We start from the raw sequence: 23,033 nt of genomic DNA, 5'->3' as shown, positions 1-23,033 counted from the left end.
TTTTTTACATGGACTTCAAAGTAAAAGCGGCACAGAAAAAGTCAAAGTGGTTTTGGCACAGAGGTCTTCCCCTTCTAATTGTCCTGTTAAGCGCCCTCCCACAGTGAGGAAAACAAAATACAAGACAACAAAGGGGCGCTACTCCCAAAACGAGCAATTATTTACTCCATCCAGCACACTGTCGATGTTTGTGCAAGGACGCGTCATGCGCGCTCCATAGTCAGTGTTTAGGTGTATCTGGTCAGTGCATGGCAGAGCTGTGTGTGGTGCAGAGGAGAGAGGAGAGGACTGCTGCCCCCCTCACTTCTCCACTGAGCGCTCAGGAGAGTGGAGGGAGACAGACTGCATATGGGGACAGTACAGCTTTCTCTGATTAGAAAATGCCTAGGCGCTGCGTTGGGAACGGTTAAACCATGCGGACTTTGGCCACTTAGACAGTTTATTTATGGGAAGAAAAAGCTCTTTCGTGAGTTGCAGTTACAAGTGATCTGAAGCCTGCTATGGAGGACCTCTTGAGTCAAAATGAGTCTGAACACTGACAATGTCACGAACTTGTGGAAAAATGGTTCCTTGGAACTCGACGGGACTCCGGGCACGCTCTCCCAGGAGCTGGCCAACAACTTCACCAACAGCTCCGGTGGGAACCACACGGTGTACACAGAGCTGGACCTCACCCGGGCCGTGCCGCTCGGGATTGTGCTGGGCGCCTTCATCGTGTTCGCCATCGCGGGCAACATCCTCGTCATCCTCTCGGTCGTGTGCAACAGGCACCTGCGTACCCCGACGAACTACTTCATCATCAACCTGGCCATCGCCGACCTGCTGCTGAGCACCACGGTGCTGCCGGTATCCGCCACACTGGAGATCCTCAACTACTGGGTGTTCGGCCGGATCTTCTGTGACATGTGGGCGGCTTTGGACGTGCTGTGCTGCACCGCGTCCATCATGAGCCTGTGCGTAATCTCCATCGACCGCTACATCGGAGTGAGCCACCCGCTGCAGTACCCGGGCATCGTGACAGAGAAGCGGGCTCTGCTGGCCATGCTCGGGGTGTGGGTGCTGTCGGTGGTCATCTCCATCGGACCCCTGTTCGGCTGGAAACAGCCGCCGTCGCCGGACGACTTTGAGTGCGCCATCACCGAGGAGCCCTTTTACGCGCTCTTCTCCTCGCTCGGCTCTTTCTACATCCCTCTCGTGGTAATCCTGGCCATGTACTGCCGGGTTTACATAGTCGCCAAACGGACCACTAAGAACCTGGAGGCCGGTGTGATGCGCGAGAGGATGAACTCCAGCGAGCTGACCCTCAGGATCCACAAGGGTTCCCAGGTGCACGAAGACCCCAGCAAGGGCCGCGCGCACCAGGCCAGAAGTTCCCTCACGGTGAAACTTCTGAAATTCTCCCGGGAGAAAAAAGCGGCGAAGACTTTGGGTGTTGTGGTCGGCATGTTTACGCTCTGCTGGCTGCCCTTCTTTCTCGCCTTACCCATAGGTAGGTTCAATAGGTCACTCGTGCTGTGGTTTGTTATATTGTCATACATGAAACTTATTAGGCTTAATACAAAAACCCAACCCAACCCCCCCAGCCCTTTTTCCTCAAAACCCACTCCAGCCAATCTTAGAGCATCATGACTCATAATATTCAATAAAAGACTTTTAGAAAAAATATCCCAGTCATCTAAATGTCTGTGTGAGGTTAAACATGAGACAGTTAAGAGCAAGTGCAGGCCCTAAATTATATCAATAGCTGGCACTTGGAAAGTCTCCCGGGAGCATTTACTGCTCTGACCTGTCACCGAACCTATGAGTGGGTTTTGATATACTGGAGTGGTCAATTTATACTGCTGGAATAAGATAGAAAAGCATCCATATATTATTTCGGCATTCAATATATGACGCAGTTTAGGGTATATCTGTATTATTCCTAGGTACTCACAGACTATGTTTATGTAATTAAGATAGCTTGCTTCATATTTTATCTCTCAAACTTAAAATTTTTGTCAAACGTTCCAATTCTGCACTGTTCACCCTATACACCAAAGTAACATTAACGTGGGAGTCTCTCAAGGGCCCATTATAAGTGATGGAACGTGTTTTTCAAGAGAATTAGAAGGAATTCTTCACACTAATGAAAACATTGTTGGTGTTATCTTTGTTTTTTTCCCCAAGGCACAGTTAATCTGTTGGTGCAACAAATGCACACGTTGAGTGGGCTGAGTGCACAGTGGAGGGGGCCTCTCGGGTCAGTTAATTCACAGGCCTCATGCCATGCACTGACACTGGCAAGCCTTCAACACTCTGCCGTCCTGGCTGCAGAGGAAATGAAACAATACATTGTGTGGTGGTGAGATGCTGGTGCTGCGGGGCTGTTTTGAGTCGAGGAGGTTAAGAAAAACATTGTCTTAACTAAGTGATGGAGTCCCAACAAAAGAACCCCCCACCACCCTTAATAGAGTCTGAACTCGAATGGAATGTTGTAGTATAGGTTTAGATAATTGTTTGCCTAATTGCGTGATTGCTAGAGGCATTGATTCCTGTGTGTTTGTCTCCATGTGTGTGTGTGTGTGTGTGTGTGTGTGTGTGTGTGTGTGTGTGTGTGTGTGTGTGTGTGTGTGTGTGTGTGTGTGTGTGTGTGTGTGTGTGTGTGTGTGTGTGTGTGTGCGTGTCCATACATTCATGTGGGAATGTGTTTATGCTGCTGGCTTCTAACTGCAACTCATCACCTCCTGACATGGACACACACTCACTCACACACACACACACACTCACTCACACGCACGCACACACACACACACACACACACACCTGGAGGGCAGGATTATTATATGCAGCCCCACGTAGCTGGGATTATTTGGCCTCGAGCCGTTCTTATTGACATACCGAAAAGCACCCACGTAACAAATGTAATTTCCTAGAGTTGTGAGTTTGTGATCTGAAAGGCTTCAGGGAGCAGGGTCTGCTGAAGGAAACAGGGTTTAGGAGTGGCCTGTTTATGTAACACCCATCAACAAGCTGCCAAGAAAGCCCCCCCCCTCCCAGGGTTTTTTATCTGTCCAGGCTCTGGTGTAGCATACTGAAACATTGTGACAAAGCACCAAGTAAACCTCTTCAGGCTTCTGCTGGGGGAGTCCATGTGATGCATATGTCCGTGTCCACTAGGGCTGCACAATTCTTGCTAAAATGGGGATTTGCACCCTAAGAATTGATATCATGATTCTCAAAAACATTTACTGACACTTAGACACCCCAAACATAACATTTTAAAGTCTCTTCTAATGTAGGAACACTTTTCCTCTCTTATTCTGTAACACTTCAATCCTGCTGGACATTTAAAAAATAGAATCTAAAATTACAGCTTTAAAAAACATTTAAAATAAAACCTAGCACCCAGTCAGTTTGGACAACCAATAACTGTGTTTCAACCTTCTTGATTAAGAACACAAGTCAATAGGATCAACCTTTTGGGCCTTCAGGGAGGAACACGGCAAGTAACAGCATCTATTGAGATGAGCCCCACAGCTGTGTTTGATGTTGCGTGAATGATAAATGAATAGCTTGTTTTGCTTTACATTTTGTAGCCAATTGTCATTGATTTAACTACTGGAATTGTTCATAAAAGCAAGGAAGGGAACATTCAGCGTGACTATTGTGCAGCCCTAATGTCCACTGTGCCAAAGCGGAACAATGAAACTGGCCTCCACTTTTTATTAATAGGGATTTGTAAGAGATGTTGTCGTTTTTTAACTTGAAGTTTTTTTTTATGGGCCTCTGTGCGCACGTGTGACTTCTCTCCTGAACCCAAATACTTGGAGGCTGATATGGCTGCAGCCGCGCTCTCCTCATGTTGCTCCCTCAGTATTCATTAGCCTCCACCCACAGAGTGGGATTTCCTGTCTCACACTTGTGATTACCCTGCTCCTTCCTCTGCACGCTGCCACTGATATGGAACGCATGTGGTGGGTCTCGGCTGGCGGTGTGTGACTTTGGGCTGATTGGCAGCGGGTGGCACGAGTGTGAAGATTGTGTGTGTGTGTGTGTGTGTGTGTGTGTGTGTGTGTGTGTGTGTGTGTGTGTGTGTGTGTGTGTGTGTGTGTGTGTGTGTGTGTGTGTGTGTGTGTGTTGTGTTTGAAGAAAGGCTGGAAAATTATATGCTAGTACTGTATGATCATTTGCGTGATTGTGGCTGCAGCTGCTTCTCACAGTGGATTTTTATTAGCAGCCTGCAAAGATAAAATTGAGACGTGATCGTGTTAAGCGGGAACCACTGTAGCCTCTGCTCTGACCCCTGAACGTATCAACCTGAGAACATACACAGCTTTGATGAAAGATGTGAACGCTCTCTTTCACAACATCATATCTCATTCAAATTCTGTGAATACCTTGTTTGTGTTTTTGTACTTACATGGCCAAACACGCAGCTTACAGTCCCAGAGTTTGAGTCATTCCTTTTCAGTGTCTCCTTTTAGGCTTTTAACTTGGAGCAAAGTAAGGTATACAGATTACAAGACTGTAAACATTACATCAAACTTATTAAGTTAGTGTAACTTCAGTAAAGTTCCCTTGGACCAAAAAAAAAACTGCCCAAATTATCTCACACACGCTCACGCACTGAGCACTTACTTGTTTGTCAAGCATGAGTTACATTTCTAATCTTAAAGTAAATTCGAAACTTCAAATAATTCTTGTTGTATATTATGAAAAAATTACATCGTAAGGTATCATAGTGGCAGAGTAATAATCTGCGGCTGGAGCAGAAATTGACCATGAAAGGCTTTTTAAGTTGCCAGATGCAACAAAGGCAGCCAAAGTTTCTCAAAAACGTTCGTAGATCTTTTATTTGATGGAAGCAGCTTAATGTTTGATAACAACAATGTATTTTTCATTGACGAGCATTTGAACAATGTTCTGACACACAGGGTACTTTGTTCAATTCTAGACTGGAAAGTTTCCGAAATGTAAAGTATTTGATGCTGGCTGACAGGGGACATGTTAGGGGATTATGCACAAGATATTGAAAATCCATTTGGTGTTATAGAGCTTAGGTCAGAATCATTTTCCATGGATTTTAATTAAATGTTTGTTGACGTCACAAAAACAAATTGGAGTTTATGTTTCATTTAAAAAAACAGACTAGGTTTATATTAAAAGCACGGAACAAGAAGATAAAATCAGAGTAAACTTGACTCATGAAAGGAGAAGACTCTTACTGTCACCAGCTACATACACATACACAGTAAACTAGAACTAGAACCAACTCACTTTAAATTCATCATTTTCTCGATTAATTGATTAATCATTGGTGTTAATATCAGGAAGTAATGAAAAATACGGAAAGAGATGTTTTCATAATCCTTTTGTTTTTCATTGACCAACAGTCTAAAACTCCAAATATGTGTGACGTGAAAGTTTGTCAGCTTTAATTTCCTGTCCACCGAGTCAAGTCAGGGCGCCTTTATTTAAATAGGCCAGCCACACAAACAACTCCATTTTCCTCAAGGGGGTTTTTATAATCTGTACAGCATATGACACCCCTTGTCTGTCCTTAGACACTCTATCTGATTGAAAAAAACTCCCATACAAAAGCCTTGAAGACATATAAACAAAGACTAGAAAGCTAAAGGGAACGTAAACACATAACGTTGGTAAGCATTGGAGCATTGTCTCTAAGTGTAGATTAATAAACAGTGAAGATTCAGTGGAGGGTTAGAGTTATATTTAGGTTTTGCAAAGAGCTGTTCTCATCCCTCCCCAACATAGCTGATGAGAAATCAGCAGTCCTCGGGGGACAGTCGTGTTTTTTCATTGCACACGCTGTCCCATGGCTCTTTAACACCCAGCACTAATGTACTGTGAAGGCCTCGCATTTAGAATGCAAGCAAGCAGTGTGTGTGAGCGAAAAACAAACACTTTGAGTTGTTAACCCATTGTTTCCATATATCAGTGTTTTGGATGGTATACAGCGTCAAATGTTTCTGCTTGCCAACCCTTGTGCCTGGGTTAGGGTCAAGTAATTGAAGTGGTTATTGAAGTGGAAAGATAATGAGAGTGCTAATTGTCAAAGCCATGATGTAGAAGTAAGGTGGCAGAGTGGGCCACAGGGCGGTAAGGGGTGAAGGTAAAGCGGGCCCTGAGATGTCAACCCAATTTTCCAAAAATAGAATCATGCTTTGGTTTCATTGAAAGCAATCTGTGTGGGCAATAACACCTCTGTCCTCTTGGATCAAGACATATTAATCATATCCACGGGTGAGTTATGAAACAGGATGTCTGAGTTGTAGATGTGTACGTGTGTGTGTGTGTGTGTGTGTGTGTGTGTGTGTGTGTGTGTGTGTGTGTGTGTGTGTGTGTGTGTGTGTGTGTTATTGTCCATGTGTGTCAATTTGTGTGTGTGTGTGTGTGTGTGTGTGTGTGTGTGTGTGTGTGTGTGTGTGTGTGTGTGCGTGTGCGTGTGTGTGGTTGTGTGTGTGTGTGTGTGTCCTCTCATGTGTACGTGTGCCCTCTCTACATGGCACAGAATAGGCATCACTTCTGCCGATTAATGAGAATAACAGGAAGCCTTGTTTTGTCAAGATGTTCCTGCCTTTTAATAGTGGGATGTGTGTGCCTGTCCGCAGGAAGGAGGTGCTAACTTTTTTTCTTTCTTAACAGAAGGGTAGAGTGCACCAAAAATAACCCTTTCATGGTTATCTACATGCTATTGTCTCACAGCCAAGTCCTTGCATTCTCTGCAGTTTACAATGAAGCCTTTTCAACATAAACAGTCTACAAGAGACACAAATGGACCACGTCAACACATCACTTAAACACACAAACATGTACCATCTGGCTACAGGAAGGTCTGTTGTGAAGCAGATTTCTGTTTGTGTTTCCTACACTTTAATCCTGAGCTCGTGTGGAGAGAAGGTGCTGGAGCATGCTGGCTGTGTCCCCGTCTTTTGATATGTGTTGGGGCCTTCAGATATTTTCCGTTCCTTCTTGGGGGCCAAGCAGAGCCCCACAGCTGTGTTAGTCCTTGCAGAAACTGCTCTCATAGCCCATATGACAAGCTTATGAATTTCATATTTACAGTATATGAACAACATATTTTTCTCAATCATCTCAACTATAGACTTAAAGGTGGAGTCAGCAATTCTGGAGAACGCTTGTTGTCAAAATCCCCTTTTGTCAAAATCTGTGAATATCTCCTCACGATCCGTTACCTGTCAATACTGTCCAACAATCTGATGTTAATACACAGGCTCTGTAAACTGGTATGTAAACAAAGGGTAAGTGAAAGAAAAACTGGGGCCAACGTAGCTAACTACAGTACATGCCCATTTCCAGAACCTAGGCTGTGTTTTAACACTGGATAGTGGCTCGTGTGGAGATATTCACTGATTTTGAGAAAAAGTGATTTCGACCACTAGCTTCCTCCAGAATGGCTGACTCCACCTTTAAGCAAGATATTTCAGTGTGAGAGAGACACAGGCTGAGTTCCTTCGGTGTCCCTCAAGCAATGAGTTCTGCCATTGAATATGTCAACTTACCCAAACATATTGTACATGCTTATCAGTCTGTCAGTTAAGAAACAGATAAGCTACTTTAATTTTTCAAATAAAGAAGATAAGATCAATTATCTACAACTATTTAGAAAATAAGTAAATCAAGTATAATTTCAAGCAAAAATGCCAAAACATTCTCTGGTGCCAGCTTCTCCAGTGTGAGGGCTTGTTGTTTTTGTCTGTCTTGTTTTTTTTTTTAAATGTTGCAGATTAGCTCAATATCAATATCAGCCATTTATCATTTATAAAAAATTTAAACATTTTTGATGATTAGATTATTACAAAAGCTCAACTTGGGTCTTTTTTTATTGGCTTTTTCGATATTTGTTATCTACTTGACCAGTATAAGAGAGAAAAAAACATTGTACTTGTGACGCAGACAGTTAATCAATCATTACAACCAACTACAATGAACGAGAGAAAGACAGGAAGGGTGATGGAAAAAGTGAAAGATGGGGAGAAAAATGGAAGAATGACCAAGTCCTAATAACACTGCACCATACTCTGTAACCCGATCGAAGGAATAACTCTCACAGTTATGTAATCACTTTTAAGTGTCTTAGCGAAAATAGCATGTGAAAATACCAGCCCCTAAGAAAAAGACCCATTCATCTACAGTACATGAGGCCAAGACACACACATACACACACACACACACACCCACCCACACACACACACACACACACACACACACACACACACACACACACGGTTTGTAGTGCTGTCACTTAGGAGCCCCTCAGTTAATGAAGGTTGGAAGTGACATTTATTTATTTATTTTGTCCCTTAATATTTTCCTGGTGTAAAAATCGACACTGAGCACTGTGTGTGTGTGTTCTGTCTTAAGCCCCTCTCAGGAACAAAAACAAGACACATGGCCAGTTAATTGGGGACGGCTTTCGCAACTGGAGACAGAAGACCTACTGTAGGTCCAACTGGTAAAATGTTGATTTTAGGCTCAGTTGTCAAGGTTAGGGTTAGGTTAAGTGTGTGTGCGCGTGAGTGTGTGTGCGCGTGAGTGTGTGTTTGCCTATATTGCTAAAGTTGTTAGGACCCACTTCGCAGAGCCGGCCCAAGCCTTCATGGGGCCCTAAGCGGAATATGATCAGGGGGCCCCTCTCCAATCGTAGCGCTGCCCAAATTATTGCCCCTTGTTGAATGTTACCCCCACAGCCAGTGTTTTCCCTTTAGTGTCTCCAATGTCCAGATTTAAAGTGAAATGCATGAATCTGGTGCACTTTGAGAGGAAAATTAAGAGGCTAAATCTGAGAAATTTTGTGTGAACAAATAATTTGGAGACGCTGGGTCGGATGAATTAGAAGCTATTGAAGAAAGGCAGATGGATTTTCCATGAAAATATTAATTTAAAATAAAATATTATGCAGGGTCCTCTGGGATGGGCTTGGAGCTCTTTGTCTTTTATAGGACATATTTCTCTGTAACATAATGAATGGATTTAAATGCAGTGAGAGGAACGAAGCCAAAGAACTCTGTTGTCCAGCTTTCTTTTTTTTTTACAGACGAGGCTGAAATAGGCTATAGACTATACACAGTGCATGGGCAACTGAGGGCAGCCCCATTTCCAAATGTTTTTAAATAAACTCAATACACACTGTGCTAGGACGTGAACGTGACGTGATCAGTTAATTTCGGATTACCTCCCAGATAAACTGATTCAATTATTAGGCTATTAATTATTTAGACCAAAACATTGGTCTAAAGAAAAAGAAAAAGAAAAAAAGAGGGCTCTGCCACTTACACAGTCACATTTTGGGGACTCTGCTTCCTTTCCATAACATAAATTTTCAAGTGGGAGCATGGCGACTTTGTTTAAGGTTAGGGTGGGGTTATGTTTAGGTTAGGGGTCAGGATAAGGACTGTGTGTGTGTGTGTGTGTGTGTGTGTGTGTGTGTGTGTGTGTGTGTGTGTGTGTGTGTGTGTGTGTGTGTGTGTGTGTGTGTGTGTGTGTGTTTGTGTGTGTTTTCTGGATCCTGAATGGAAAAATAAAAGACTTAACTTGATAAGAATTCAATTTTGCATAGTTGCAGATAGGCACAGGTTTTTGTGGCATCAAACCAAAACTCACTTTGGGCTGTTATCACTACTTGAAGCCAATGATGCATTTCAACCCGTGGCCTATGTTGCCAACTCTACTGTATAGTTGGCTACAGTACATTGTACTGCTTTAAATCATTTGAAAAGCTGTTCATCTGATATCCATGCCGAGGTGTCTATTTGTCTGCCTATGATATCTTAGCCGGGGGTAATTTCACACCTTAAAGCCTGAGATTACAGTGCCTCCTCAGTCTCTGCAGGGATTTAATATTAATTTAAGAATGTGGGTTTGTGCTCAGAACCAATGTTACTGTACACATATTCTGCCCCCACACACAAACACCCACAGTCATTTTTACTTTCACACTTAGCTTACACTAGCTGTGCTTATTAATTCCCTTTTACTACCTGCAGGCTTCCCCCTCTCACCTCATTAATTTGAAAGATATTCTTCCTTTATTTAAGCCTGGCCACAGGAGGAAAAAAAGGCACCGCAAGTGACGATTAATGTAGTTTAATAGAGACCATCATAACGTATTAGCATGCATGACAAACGATTCAGAGTCTATTTCTAATGCTGTCGTTATCATCATGAGGATTGTATGTAATTGTGAAAAATAGCCAACATGCCTCCCCAACTGCCAACATATGTACAAACATCAGCTGGGTTAGGTACACGTAGAAAATGTCTGGCGCATACAAAGCTCCTTGACACCATGCAGGTGTGGGAAAATGGAAAGCTTGGAGTGGAAGTGTAACCTCTGACCTTATCAGAGAGAACGTGCCATTTCATCTCAAATAAAATATCTACCCTTTGCTCTTGAGCGAAGCCTCTCTCGCTGGGTGTATTTGTCTGAAAAGAAATTCAGGGTCATCCCACTCTCTCTGTATTTCCTATGAAAGTCCACCTGGTGAATTGTGACAGAGTGGCTGCATGAGCTTTTTTGAAAAAAGGTCTTTACTTAATGGTAGAAAAAAAAACATTTGAAATTGGTTGCCCTTTCTGGTCTCTTGCTCTTGTGCTTCTTCTATTGTGTGAAGGCAAATCCGACCGTAAAGCCGAATGTTAGTCTTAATCATTGCTGCCACCTACTGGGTGAAATATGAGCTGTTGTCACGGAGAGGATCAATAAGGACTCTCTGCTGATGTATAATGAGCAAGCCATGATGTGATTTGTCATTTCAAAAGTGTTAGTCTTTCCCATATCAGTTGTATTTATTCATTCACAGCCATTCCTGGCCTTATTGTTAACTTACATGGCATTTATTCCAATGACTTCCTGGCAGTAAGAGATACAAACTTTACATTTCAGAAAAGGAAACGCCTAGGTTTGCATTATCACTCGGGTATTGGTATAAGTATGAGGAGGAAAAAAGTTGGTTCAGTGCATCTCTTATGATTTTCACCTGTAGTAGCTCGAAACATATTTTTGTAATAAGTGAAATATTTCTACAAGACTCTATTTATGGGTTTGGTTTGCTAAGGTTTGAATGATCATACGCAACATACGCAACATAACAGCCTCACAAACAACAACCTCACATTGCATTTTGATTTTAATTGTACTTCCAACTTCAGTTGACAATGTGTACAATTCTCAATTTCTCTCCTTTCTGCTTTTGCAGGGTCTTTTAATGTGAACTTGCGCCCGCCCGAAGTCCTCTTCAAAGTGATCTTCTGGCTGGGCTACTTCAACAGCTGCCTGAATCCCATCATCTACCCTTACTACAGCCGAGAGTTCAAACTGGCCTTCATTCGCATCCTAAAGTGCCAGTGTCACCAGCGCAAACGCCCCGGCTTGAGGGCTTACAACTACCGGTCCTCCAACTCCAGATCATCCGTACACTCGCGTAAAGACTCCATGGATCACAACTCTGTCTGCTTGAACGGCAGCCAACGTACGCTGCCTTCCTCGGCCAGTCCCAGCCCCAGCTACCTGACCAAGGGCCTCCCGCCGTGCCCTGAAGGGGAAACGTTATACATCTGGGGGGCCACAACCCCGACTCCCTCTACACCCAACCTGCTGCCTGGGAGCCCTGTAGACTGTCAGCAGGGACGTTTGAAAGGGGAGTTGAGAGGAGGCAAACCAACCGAGGAGACTACTGGAGGTATTTTCTCTTTCTCCTTTGTGAAGAACAGAGACAAGGGAGGCATCAATAAAGACAGCATGGTGCCCGAGGACAAGGTGTGAAGAAATGAGGATGTGTTTTTCAAAGGATTAAAGAGGATGTAAGATTTCGCAGGCTCGCTGCACTCGCTGTACATGGTGCCATGATCATTCATCAGACAGTGGATTGTCGTCATCGTCGTCTTTATTGGTCAATGTCAGGTGAAGATAACTGTGCTTTGACTATGCTGCTGTATCAAAGGTATTTTTCGTCCTATGTTACTGTATCCGTGGGTTGACCTAGACAGGTTGGTTTCAGTCAAAGGACAGCAAAGACAGTTCATTACAAGTAGTGTGTGATGCCCTCTTTGGGATAGGAAAGAAACCATAGCATGCGTTTTGATTTCACATAAAAAAAAAGACATTTTCAGAGGAAGAAATGACCTACGCAACACAAGCCTTCCCTTTAATCCATGTCAGAACTGTGAAAAGACTGAACATGACAGTGAACCCTGACCAGTGTAAAATGTGTAATAATAATAAGACAAATGATCACCTTTCTGTTGCAGTCACTTGGTATCTTAATGGTATGTGGTGGAAATAAAGTATAACCTGGTTTATCTGCTATGCCCACAATCATAAAAAAAAACTGATATGGTCTTGTGTTTTGTATAATTGATGTTCAAAGTTGTTCCGAATATTAATATTAGAAAAATGTGATCGATGAATAAACATAGAACGTTGCTCGAATGCTGCAAACTTTTTTTGTCTGCAACTCTACTTTATGGATGTGAAAAGAACAAGCACTTTAGACATTCAATCCGACCAGCATCGTTTTTGGGTGTCTTGGCTAAAGAATAGGAAATATTAGGGTCGGAATTTAGTGGAGCATTTGAGAGCAGTGAGAAGAGACAAATAAATAGGAGATAAATCTGAGGGTTTATAGCTTACATAGACAGGCACATTCACTCACGGCTCAGCCATGATGAGTGGTGTAACTCTATAGATACCTACCTAACTTACCTGATGCTCCACTGACTGGTTAATCATTTACTCCTGATGGGCTTTGTTTTCGCAATGGATTAATCACACACAGACACACACACACATAAAGAGTCATGCAGCGCCATATGGCTTAAGAACATAGAAACCTAAGTACAGTAGCAGGTGAGTCATGATCGCACTGCAAGCAAACACACACCCTCGATGGATTTCATATCGAGTGGTTGATGGCTTGGTTCTTGTCGAATCATGATTCACACCTCAGAGGAACACAACCTGACTTTTAACGGCAGTGTTTCTACTTTATTTCAAAGCACCACTGGAAAAGTCTTAGTTTTCTGCCTGCTGATACCCATTCCCATCTTGGCCATCGTGGGAAACCTCTTCATCGTGGCCGCGGTGGCGCGTTTCCCGAGCCTGCGGACAACCACCAATGCGTTTGTGGTTTCCCTGGCGGTGGCAGACTTCCTTGTTGCTGTGCTGGTGATGCCTTTCAGCTTAGCGCGCTCCGTCGACAGCAGCTGGCACTTTGGTCACTGCTTCTGCAGAGCACACTTCTTGCTGGACGTATACTTCTGCACGTCCTCCATTTTCCACCTCAGCTGTGTGGCACTGGACCGATATGTGGCGGTGTGCGACCCACTGCACTACCCCGCCCGAATGTCTCCTAAGCGTGTGGCCATTCTGCTGCTAATGCTCTGCTGGATACTGCCTCTGGTCATCTCCTCCCTATGCGTCTTTCTTGGGATGTACACTCAGGCTGAGGTGGGCACTGGTAGCACACAGCTACATACGCAGACCTGTTTGGCCAATTTCCATGTCCCCTATGCCTTCGCCACCTCAGCTATCTCTTTCTTTGTTCCGATGGGTTTCATGCTGTTTGCCTACGGGAGAATCTTCATGGCCGCCCGAAGACAAGCCAGGTGGATCCATGCAATCGATCAGCATACAGGGCAGCTTGGGTTGGACCACAGCACCGTGAGGACCATCTCCACCAGAAGAGTCCAAGCTTGCCTGGAGAGATATTCTCTGAAGAAGGATAGGAAGGCCGTGAAGACACTGGGTCTGATCATGGGGGTCTTTGTCTTCTGTTGGCTTCCGTTCTTCTGCATGAACGTGGTCAATCCCATGGAGGGCTACAGCATCAGCCCCCTTCTCCTGGAGGCCTCCGCATGGCTGGGATATGCTAACTCTTCTCTGAACCCCTTCCTCTACGCTTTATTCAACAAGAACTACCGTCACATGTTTGCAGCTATGTTCGACTGTAGGCAGCTAAGAGCGGGTTTGGATTGCTCGCTCTTTCGCAGAGGAGCACAAAATGGTGTTACCTTGGAGACCATTTCAAGATGATCATGTGGGTATATTAGCCTGATGATGTTAGCAAATGTATTGTTGGGAAGGAGGGTTGTTACATTTCCCACAATGCAATTAGATTTTACCGTCGTCAAGTCCAGGCTTGCTATATATATCTAGTAGCGATATGGGAAATGACCTGACTCATTGCAAACGTTTTGAATAGTTAATTGATGAAAGGTTTAACCACACTCATTAAGTGTAATCTATTAGCTCATGACGTCTTTGAGGTATCGAACAATGGACATGTTGTTGCCATGGGAACTGCTGCTCTACAGGGACTTTACCAGGGACATGTGGTACACTGGTTGCTAGGTGCAAGCCACGACCCTTTCATTTTCCCCTCAATCGCCTCAACAACAAAAAATACATAGTAATTACATTTATAATTATTACTACATAACATTATTGTTTTTGTACCGGCTAAGTCAACCACCCTAACACAGAAGCATGGTCGCATTCTTTGAGAAATCGCTCAGACTTATCAAAAGGCAACGTTTTAAGGATGCACGAATAGAAAGGCAACAGAAAGATGCAAGAAAGCGCCAGTGTACATCAGTGTGATGTGATGTGGTCCTTCTGTGGCATTAACCTGTGTAATGTGTTGCAAGAATACTGTAACAATATTCAAGTGAAACGTGTAGAATATCAAAGTGATGCCAGAAGAGGTTCAAAATGACTCTCAAGCACGACCAACGATTATATTTGAAGCAGGGATGAGTGTGGACTTTGTTCCTCATTGACCTACTGTATCAATGAAATGATATTTCTCTGGGCAATACACTTCAAACATGTGATGTCAAACAAAAAGATGCTAAAGGTCAATCTAGACCTGTAGGCCCTCTGCAGAGACTAAAAGAGAAGATAAATCAGATAAAAAGCCTCCCAAGCTCTTTAATGTTGACAAAGACACCAACCTTTAAAAGTCATCCAGCAGCTGGTAATGAGTTCTCTGGACTATTTGTCCACACATTTAGGCCTCACTCAATATTTGTCATGTGGTTCCACAGCAGGTAAAGTCATGAATAGATGCACTCTAGACATTTATTGTTATCTCCATCAGAATGAATTAGTCAAAACAAAATTGACTTCCCATTCACATAGTCAGACTTATGATGGACATACACTACCGTTCAAAAGTTTGGGCTCACTTAGAAATGTGACTGTCCTTAGTTTTTTTCAATGAGGATAACATTAAATTAATCAGAAATTCAGTCTAGACATTGTTAATGTGGTAAATGATTATTCTAGCTAGAAACAGCTGATTATTAATGGAATACCTATATAAGTGTACAGAGGCGCTTTCCTACAGAGAACAACACAAACGGGCTCTAACCAGAATAGAAAGAGAAGTGGGAGGCCCTGGTGCACAACTGAGCAAGTGAAGAGGCTGGAGGAGTGCCTGACGCCATCGGTCAAGCGTGGTGAAGGTAATGTGATGTTCTGGGGCTGCTTTGGTGCTAGTAAAGTGGGAGATTTGTACCAGGTAAAAGGGATTTTGAACGGAAGACTATCACTCCATTTAGCAATGCCATGCCAAACCCTGTGGACAGCGCTTGATTGGAGCCAATTTCCTCCTACAACAGGACAATGACCCAAAGCACACCTCCAAGCTATGCAAGAACTATTTAGGGAAGAAGCAGTCAGCTGGTATTCTGTCTCTAATGGAGTGGCCAGCGCAGTCACCAGATCTCAACCCTATTGAGCCGTTGTGGGAGCAGCTTGACCGTATGGTACATAAGAAAAGCCAATCCAACTGGTAGGAGGTGCTTCAGGAAGTGTGGAGTGAAATCTCTTCAGAATACCTCAACAAATTGAATTGAAAATGAATGTCTTAACTATATTTTGCAACTCATTTGATGAATAAAACTGTGAGATTTCATGGAAAACACAAAATGATCTGGGTGACCCCAAACTTTTGAACGGTAGTGTATAAATGCTAACCTAATATATATATATATATATATATATATATATATATATAATATATATATATATATATATATATATATATATATATATATATATATATATATATATATATATATATTATATATATATATATATATATATATATATATTATATATATATATATATATATATAATATATATATATATATATATTATATATATATATATATATATATATATATAGCGATTAAAGCGATTAAAAATTAATCTAATTAATTACAGGCTCTGTGATTAATTAATCTAAATTAATCGCATACTTATATGACACTTTTATGCCTGTTTATAAACAACTGTATAGGCTACCGTTCGTTTCTCTTTCTTTCTTTCTCTCTCTCTCTCTCTCTCTCTGTCCGTCTCTCGTAACTTCTGTCTCCTCCCCTCAGCGAGGTTTCTACATTAAATAAATTCACACACACACACACACACACAAAGGAGGAAAAAAGACAGGAATATCTGCTAGGAAGAGTGTGAGGGTGTCCGTTAGCGGGAGACGATCGCAGCTAGCAAACAGAAGTGAGACGGAGGAAGATTGAGAGATAGCCTACTGTTTTGAACCTACACTGTTAATTAGGCACCCACTAAACCAATAATGCACAGACACTGTGGAGAATAACACAAGACGTATTCCTACCTTCATGCTTATTTTCCCGGAGCAGCCCATAACACATCCATAGAGCCCTCTCTATGCTTCTTTATTTACTGTTTAATCCCGTGCGGGTCGTTTCCGCAAGCTACAGGTGCAGCTCCGCTATCGTCTCACCTCTTTTGCACCGGGTCAAAGGGCAATGTAGAAGTGCGATTAATCTGTGTTAATTTTTTTAATCGCGTTAATTTTTCTGTGATTAATTCATCGAAATTAACGCGTTAATTTGACAGCCCTAATATATATATATATATATATATCCTCTCAATTGTACGCTAAATGTACAATACCTTTTCCGCCAGACAGCCATTTATTTTTTTATTTTTTTCAAGCTTAGTTCTTATTTTTCCTTTTGTCTAAATGTATTTGAAGATGTATTTGCCTATACATTGAAGCATCCATATATATATATACCAATAGGTAAAAGAGGCTTAGATCAAGGGCACACAAATGAACCAATAAAGAAGTCTATAAGGACAACAGATATACTGTATCATGACTTTGTTCACTGACCAAGAGTATTTTCCATTTGGTGGATTACACCGCTGCTAAAAGATTCTACATCCAAATAATACTCATTTAAAATGCTGTCGATGAAGCCTACGTATTTGGTTTTGGATTATGTTTTTATTTATCATGGATGATAACAGAATACATTATTTCTATGTTGTTGAGTTTTATTCTGGAATACATAGTAGAATATCACAATGGTGAAGACCCCGATGTGGATAAAGCAAGATCTCTCCAAAATTAAGATCAAAGTCAAGGTAAGGACATGGACACACTGCTGTATCTGCTAGAATGAAGCACAAGACATTGGGAACATACAGCACATCACAACATCTCTCAAGGATAAAGCAGGAGGTCAGAAGGTGAATAAGGATTATACTGTATATAGAGGGGAGTCGCAGAGTGCTTTCACAAACATGACTTCAACTCCTCTTTGAGTTCAAATTCTATTTCAGCTGAGGGCACTCAATATTTCCGTCTCACGTCACCTTTGGCACACAGTCGGCTCTTCCTATATGTCCCTTTGCACTTCCACATTGTATTTGGTATGAAATGATGGAAGCCCTTGCATTCAGCAACCTTCAAGGTTTTGCCAACCTTGTGGCGTAGATTGCTTTATGTGACTGCACTCCAGTCATGAACAGTTCCATCAGCATCTCTTTCTCACCGATTAGTATTTCGAACCCATTATGGCCTTTTTGAGGATGTGCAGCAAATAATTAGTTAGTAATTGACCAACAGAAAATGAACCTAATAATTTACTTTATGTGTGTTTGCTTATGAAAGTACATTTTTAGTATTTGTTCATAGCTTTGAGTCTTTCAAAAAACGGTCTTATTCTTCTATGATTCTGATTATTCAACTATATATCTCTGGGATTGTTGGTCAAGCAAAGCAATTCATTTAAATATAGAGTATAGACTACTACATCGCTCTTAAATTGTGATTTTTTATATTTTTGTGTGTGTGTTTAATGACATTTTTTAGACCAAAATATGAATTGTTTAATCAAGAGAAAAAATCCACATAATGTCCAATATTGAAATAATTATTAATTGCAGCCATTTTCGAAAAAACTAACAGATAGGAGAACACATTGCAAATAAAAAAAAACTTCTTTGTCAACATCATTGTATCTCGTGGGTATGTTCATATTGTGTGCACAGTAAACACCTGATCTCTTTTTACAGGATGTTGGAGAGGTGTGACAGGCACACACTCTATGTCATGTTCTTACTCAAACACACACACACACATGCTCAAACTTGCCAGAGTGCCGGCGCTGCCATGAGCTGGGAAATGCTTTGAATTTTTTGCCAAGCTCCAGCATTGTAGCAAAACAAAGATAAAAAACTGTCATGGAAAAAAACTAACGGCTGACATGTGTCACACACATGTGGGGCTGAGCTGTGCCTGAGAGGGAAGTTAGAGGCAGAAAATCTAAAAAGAACAGAAAGAGAGTGTCTGTAGCAGGCCACTCCTCTTTGATTTGTCTCATAAACTCCTTCCTCACGGCATCTCACCTCTTTCACCATCATGGCTTTCGCTGGGAAATACGAGCTCGAGAGTCAGGACAACTATGAGGAGTTTCTGGAAGCTATTGGTATTCATTTTGTGTGTATTTCATACGTGAGCCACAAAAGGAGAAATGTAAGTTGTGACTTGTGTGAACTTTTTTAGGATTGATGTGTTATTGTGGTATTGGTATTTCCCAGGGCTCCTCAATGCCAAGACAGAGCACAAAGTACAGACAGAGGTGCTTCAGGAGGGCAACGACTTCACCTGGACGCAGAGCATTCCCAACTGGACCTGGTCCAATAAGTTCAGCGTGGGACAGGAGTGTGAGTTGGCGACCATGAAGGGCTCCAAATTCAAGGTGAGTAAATGAGTTAACATGATTTCAGTGATAGTCAGTGATTCCGGAGAATTCTTGTTGTCAAAATCACTTGTCGTAAAAATCAGTGAATATCTCCTCACGATCTGCTATACCTCTCCGTACTGTATGGGCGCTAAAAAAAAATCCAGTGTTAAATACACAGCCTAGGTTCTGTGAATAGGCATTTTGCTTGCTACTGTGGGCCCCCTTTGTTTACATGTCCTTGGTTAAAATCCGTTTACAGAGCCTAGGTATTAACTCCAAAAGAAATTCAGCGCGCACACACAGTAGGGACAGGTAGTGGATCCTGATGAGAAAACCTCTGACATTGACAAAAAGTTATTTTGACAACAAGCATTCTCCAGAATCGCTGACTCTAACTTTAACCTCAGATCTGCTATATAGTAACAATGTGTCATGTATTCAAGCTAAATGGACACTTCCCCTTTCTCTTCGACCTTTTTGTCCTTGTGACCTGCAGGCTCCTGTCACTATGGAAGGAAGCAAGATTGCAATCAACTTTCCTCAGTACCACTTCACAGCAGAGATGGTCGAAGATAAGTTAGTAATGGTAATGCAAGAAACTCCTTTCCTTGTGTAAAACAAAAAACACAACAACAAAAATCTAGCAAAATATGTTACAACAACCGGAATTTAAAATTGCAATTTGCCGTATTTTCACTTTCTAATTCATCACACCATCTCTTCTAGATCTGCACAGTTCCGGGAGAAAAGGGTGTGACATTCAAAAGAGTCAGTAAAAGGATCTAATGACTGCGGGACTCAACATGCTTTTTGGGAGAGCGGTTCTAGAAGGTTAACCACATCAAGGAAGTTCTTGTCCTGATTACTGGAAGCAAAGAAAAACAAAGTTACCATCTGTAGCGGTCAGCAGCTGGAACATCTTGAGGTTTCGCACGGCTGTTGTTTGTTCTTTTGAAACTAAATGAGGTAAAACTATGTTCTGTATCTCTACAATGAGGGAGCAATTTTCCTTTCCCAGTGTCTATGTTTGATCCAATAAAAACATCTCCTGTATATCATCTGTTTTGCTGAGCAATAATCTGATTTTCTTCCACTTTTCTGACATCATTGAAGTTGTCTTAATATTCTCTGACGTTCGAGGTCTCAAGATTAAAACCAGGCAAACAGCTGGGTTTTGTAACTTTTACATAGAGGCAAATGACAATATCTCATGAAGATGAAACTGATTTGGATTATGTATAGATATCATCCTTGGCATGAGAGTTGTTTAATGGTTGAATAGGGAACACATGGAACAGACACATGTGCTGAACATATGCAAGCAGCCCTCTGGGATAACATACTGTATGTTATGTGAAAATTGTATTTTAAAGGTGGAGTACTTGATTCCGGAGAATACTTAATTCATTTGATTCAAAATGTGTGAATATTTTCCTCATGATCCACTACCTCTTCATTCATGGAGAAAGAAAAATAATACACTGTAAACAGACATGTTGCTATCTATGGGCCCCCTTTGTTTACATACCAGTTTACAGAGCCTAGGCTGTGAATTAACACCAGATTTTTCTTTCACGTATACACAGTATTGTCAGGTAGCGGATCGTGAGGAGATATTCACTGATTTTGACAAAAAGTGATTTTGACAACAAACATTCTCCAGGATCGCTGACTCTAAATGAACATGGTCAAAATGGGGTTTGGATAGTTATTACTATTTTTGTTTGTGAACTGTTAGAATTTGTATATATATATCATTGTCTCTACTTAATAGAAAGCATTTGTGTGAGAACCGACATTTGTGCTTTTTATGGTTTGTGGTTGAAATCACACTTCCCTTTTTTACATGCTGACTGTCCAATCGTCATTATTGTTATAGCATCATCGTTACACATTTTAATTTATTTTATGTTTATGCGTTTTTTATTGAGAGCACAGGGCTTTAACAATGGTACCACATATCAGTTGATTGGTTCAAATGATTTTGGTTTGGTTGGAAACAGCATGCCCAGGAATTGGCTGCTAGCAGATCTTGTTTTACATGAAAACAGTTTCTGATCAAAGGTTTCCTCATTCTGTGCCAGTGTTCATAGATTACATCTCCATAATAGATGCATGGACACACCAGCCGTCTGGTTACACACATTGATCATTTGCAAATGTAAGAGACAGCTGTAGTGAAGTAAACACATCTTTCAATATTTATAACTATGTGTTGTGAATAGAAAGGATTCTAGGGAAAGACAAAAAGAGATAGATGTTGAATGCTTGAACTTAAATTATTTATGTTGAATCCTAACACAACCTTTTTAAGCTTTCAAATGAAGCAGCCTCCTTTTTTTCTTACTAATTATCGTGTTTTTTTGTTTGTTTGTTTTTTTAACCTTTATTTATGGTCCCATTGAGACTGGAGACTCTTTTGCAAGGGAGACCTGGTCCCATTTACACATTGCCATTCACACACACATTCATGTACAGATAGCTGGCATTGCACAATCTCACATCAACAAGCTTGTCACCAACCACCTCAGCAGTGTGAAGGTATTTGGTGGGACTGAATGGTGAGTTTACTCCCATCGGAAGTAACACTGCAAGCAAGTATGACCAAGCTGCAGTGGAACGAAGACAGTCATTGTTTAAATATCTGAAAAATCTTAAACATGAAACCACCAGTAACCTCCAGTTTACACTCTCTTTCTGACAGCTGAGAAAGTGTTGTTACGCAAACTGCAGGTGTCATTCTGATACATGTCTGTTATAATTTGAGCACTGCTGGCGACATGTTTAACACTAATCGATACACTTTGAAATATTTAGTCATGTAAGTAAGCACATGTGTCATAGTTCGCCTAATTCTGGAGCACATATTTCCCTGTAAAAGCCATGATGAAGCAATTGAACTACACTAAATAGGTGCCTGGAACTACTTTATGCTGCTCTCTGTTTCTGTGTGCATTCTTTGGCTTATATCATATATTTTTCAACACTTTAACCAAATGAACTGAAACCTTAAAGGAATGTGTCTGTAATTGTTGGTAAGCAGTCAGTGTTTTTGTCCAGACATCCAGCTTAATTAATGAGCAAATGAATAGCACAATATCCATGTCCATTTAGGTTTACTCATCATTAAACTTGGAGCACATCAGTTAATGAACAGATAGATTCCTAAAGAGAGTTCTAAGGTGCGGCCTGCAGCTTGATCATTTTGTGTCACAAAAATGGTTCAACGCGCCTACGCAGCAAAATGAGCCTATAGTCTCCCTCCCCATATAGGTTATGTATTCCCCTAATCAACCATGGCTGCGATTACACCCGACACAACAGCGTGTATGTCCGCACAAAAACAACGAACAACACGGCCAACAACTGTGCCAAAAAAACAAAAAACCAGCAACTGAACAGCAAAAATAGCCTAGCAATAAAACAGCATTGCGTATTTACGCCGCTCGGAAATGCACACAAACAGCAAGGCAGCGCCAGCAACATACAAAACACATACAGCAGCACTGTGTGCACGGCGGTACAAAATAAAGGCAAGTAGCCTACATTCCCCTACCTGGCTATGACAGGGGACCGTGGCTGGAGTAGATAAACACCGGTGCTTCGCTGTACTTGTCGTGAAAGTTCACCGGCGCTAACTTGGTTTATCGGCTAAAGCACAGCCGCACATTCACTGAATTAACCAGGAAGCCCATTCTCCGAGCGGCTGTCATACAGCAACGGCCGCCCGCAAATACATTTTCCTCTGTGTTTCCCAGCCACTGAGTACATTGTCCACCGACCGTGCCGATGTCCGTGACGTCCGGTCATTCTCCAAGCTGATTGGCTCACGCGTTGGAATGTAAAAAGTTGAATTTTTTGAACTTTGGGTGTAAAAACGCGGCTACCGCGCCCAATAAGGCCGTTGCACACCGGGCGCGACGCGAATAAACGGTACAAAAAAGCGAATATTTTGGAAGGTGAATTTTGTCGGGTCTCACTTTGGGAAGCG

General features: G+C 41.9%; 3 protein-coding genes across 3 annotated transcripts; all 3 read left to right on the top strand.

Annotated features, from left to right (window-relative positions):
* Positions 1–345: 345 nt before the first annotated feature.
* On the top strand, positions 346–11,785 carry LOC307256358 (alpha-1A adrenergic receptor-like; the record flags this gene model as incomplete). Its single annotated transcript, XM_080035287.1, has 2 exons — positions 346–1,489; positions 11,220–11,785. The coding sequence occupies exons 1-2, from the start codon at positions 523–525 to the stop codon at positions 11,783–11,785; spliced, it is 1,533 nt and encodes a 510-aa protein (XP_079891413.1). The 5' UTR covers positions 346–522.
* Positions 11,786–12,952: 1,167 nt separating this feature from the next.
* On the top strand, positions 12,953–14,053 carry LOC307256894 (5-hydroxytryptamine receptor 4-like; the record flags this gene model as incomplete). Its single annotated transcript, XM_080036010.1, has 1 exon — positions 12,953–14,053. The coding sequence occupies one exon, from the start codon at positions 12,953–12,955 to the stop codon at positions 14,051–14,053; it is 1,101 nt and encodes a 366-aa protein (XP_079892136.1).
* A 4,524-nt stretch (positions 14,054–18,577) lies between these two features.
* Positions 18,578–20,095, top strand: LOC307256691 (gastrotropin-like). The gene is made up of 4 exons (XM_080035750.1): positions 18,578–18,784; positions 18,897–19,057; positions 19,539–19,628; positions 19,769–20,095. The coding sequence occupies exons 1-4, from the start codon at positions 18,718–18,720 to the stop codon at positions 19,826–19,828; spliced, it is 378 nt and encodes a 125-aa protein (XP_079891876.1). The 5' UTR covers positions 18,578–18,717; the 3' UTR covers positions 19,829–20,095.
* The last annotated feature ends 2,938 nt before the right edge of the window (positions 20,096–23,033 follow it).

This window comes from Ammodytes marinus, assembly GCF_949987685.1.
Source record: "Ammodytes marinus genome assembly, chromosome: 10".
NCBI classification, from domain to species: Eukaryota; Metazoa; Chordata; class Actinopteri; order Uranoscopiformes; family Ammodytidae; genus Ammodytes; species Ammodytes marinus.
Note: the sequence above shows the minus strand (reverse complement) of the source record. Positions and strands in the feature narration are given on the sequence as shown.

What these genes read in the sequence shown, in the direction of transcription:
- LOC307256691 (XM_080035750.1), top strand. Translation starts at nt 18,718, where the DNA reads ATGGCTTTCGCTGGGAAATACGAGCTCGAGAGTCAGGACAACTATGAG. An exon ending in TGAAGGGCTCCAAATTCAAG is followed by an intron (nt 19,058 to 19,538) that starts GTGAGTAAATGA and finishes TGTGACCTGCAG; the next exon opens with GCTCCTGTCACTATGGAAGG. An exon ending in TCGAAGATAAGTTAGTAATG is followed by an intron (nt 19,629 to 19,768) that starts GTAATGCAAGAA and finishes CATCTCTTCTAG; the next exon opens with ATCTGCACAGTTCCGGGAGA.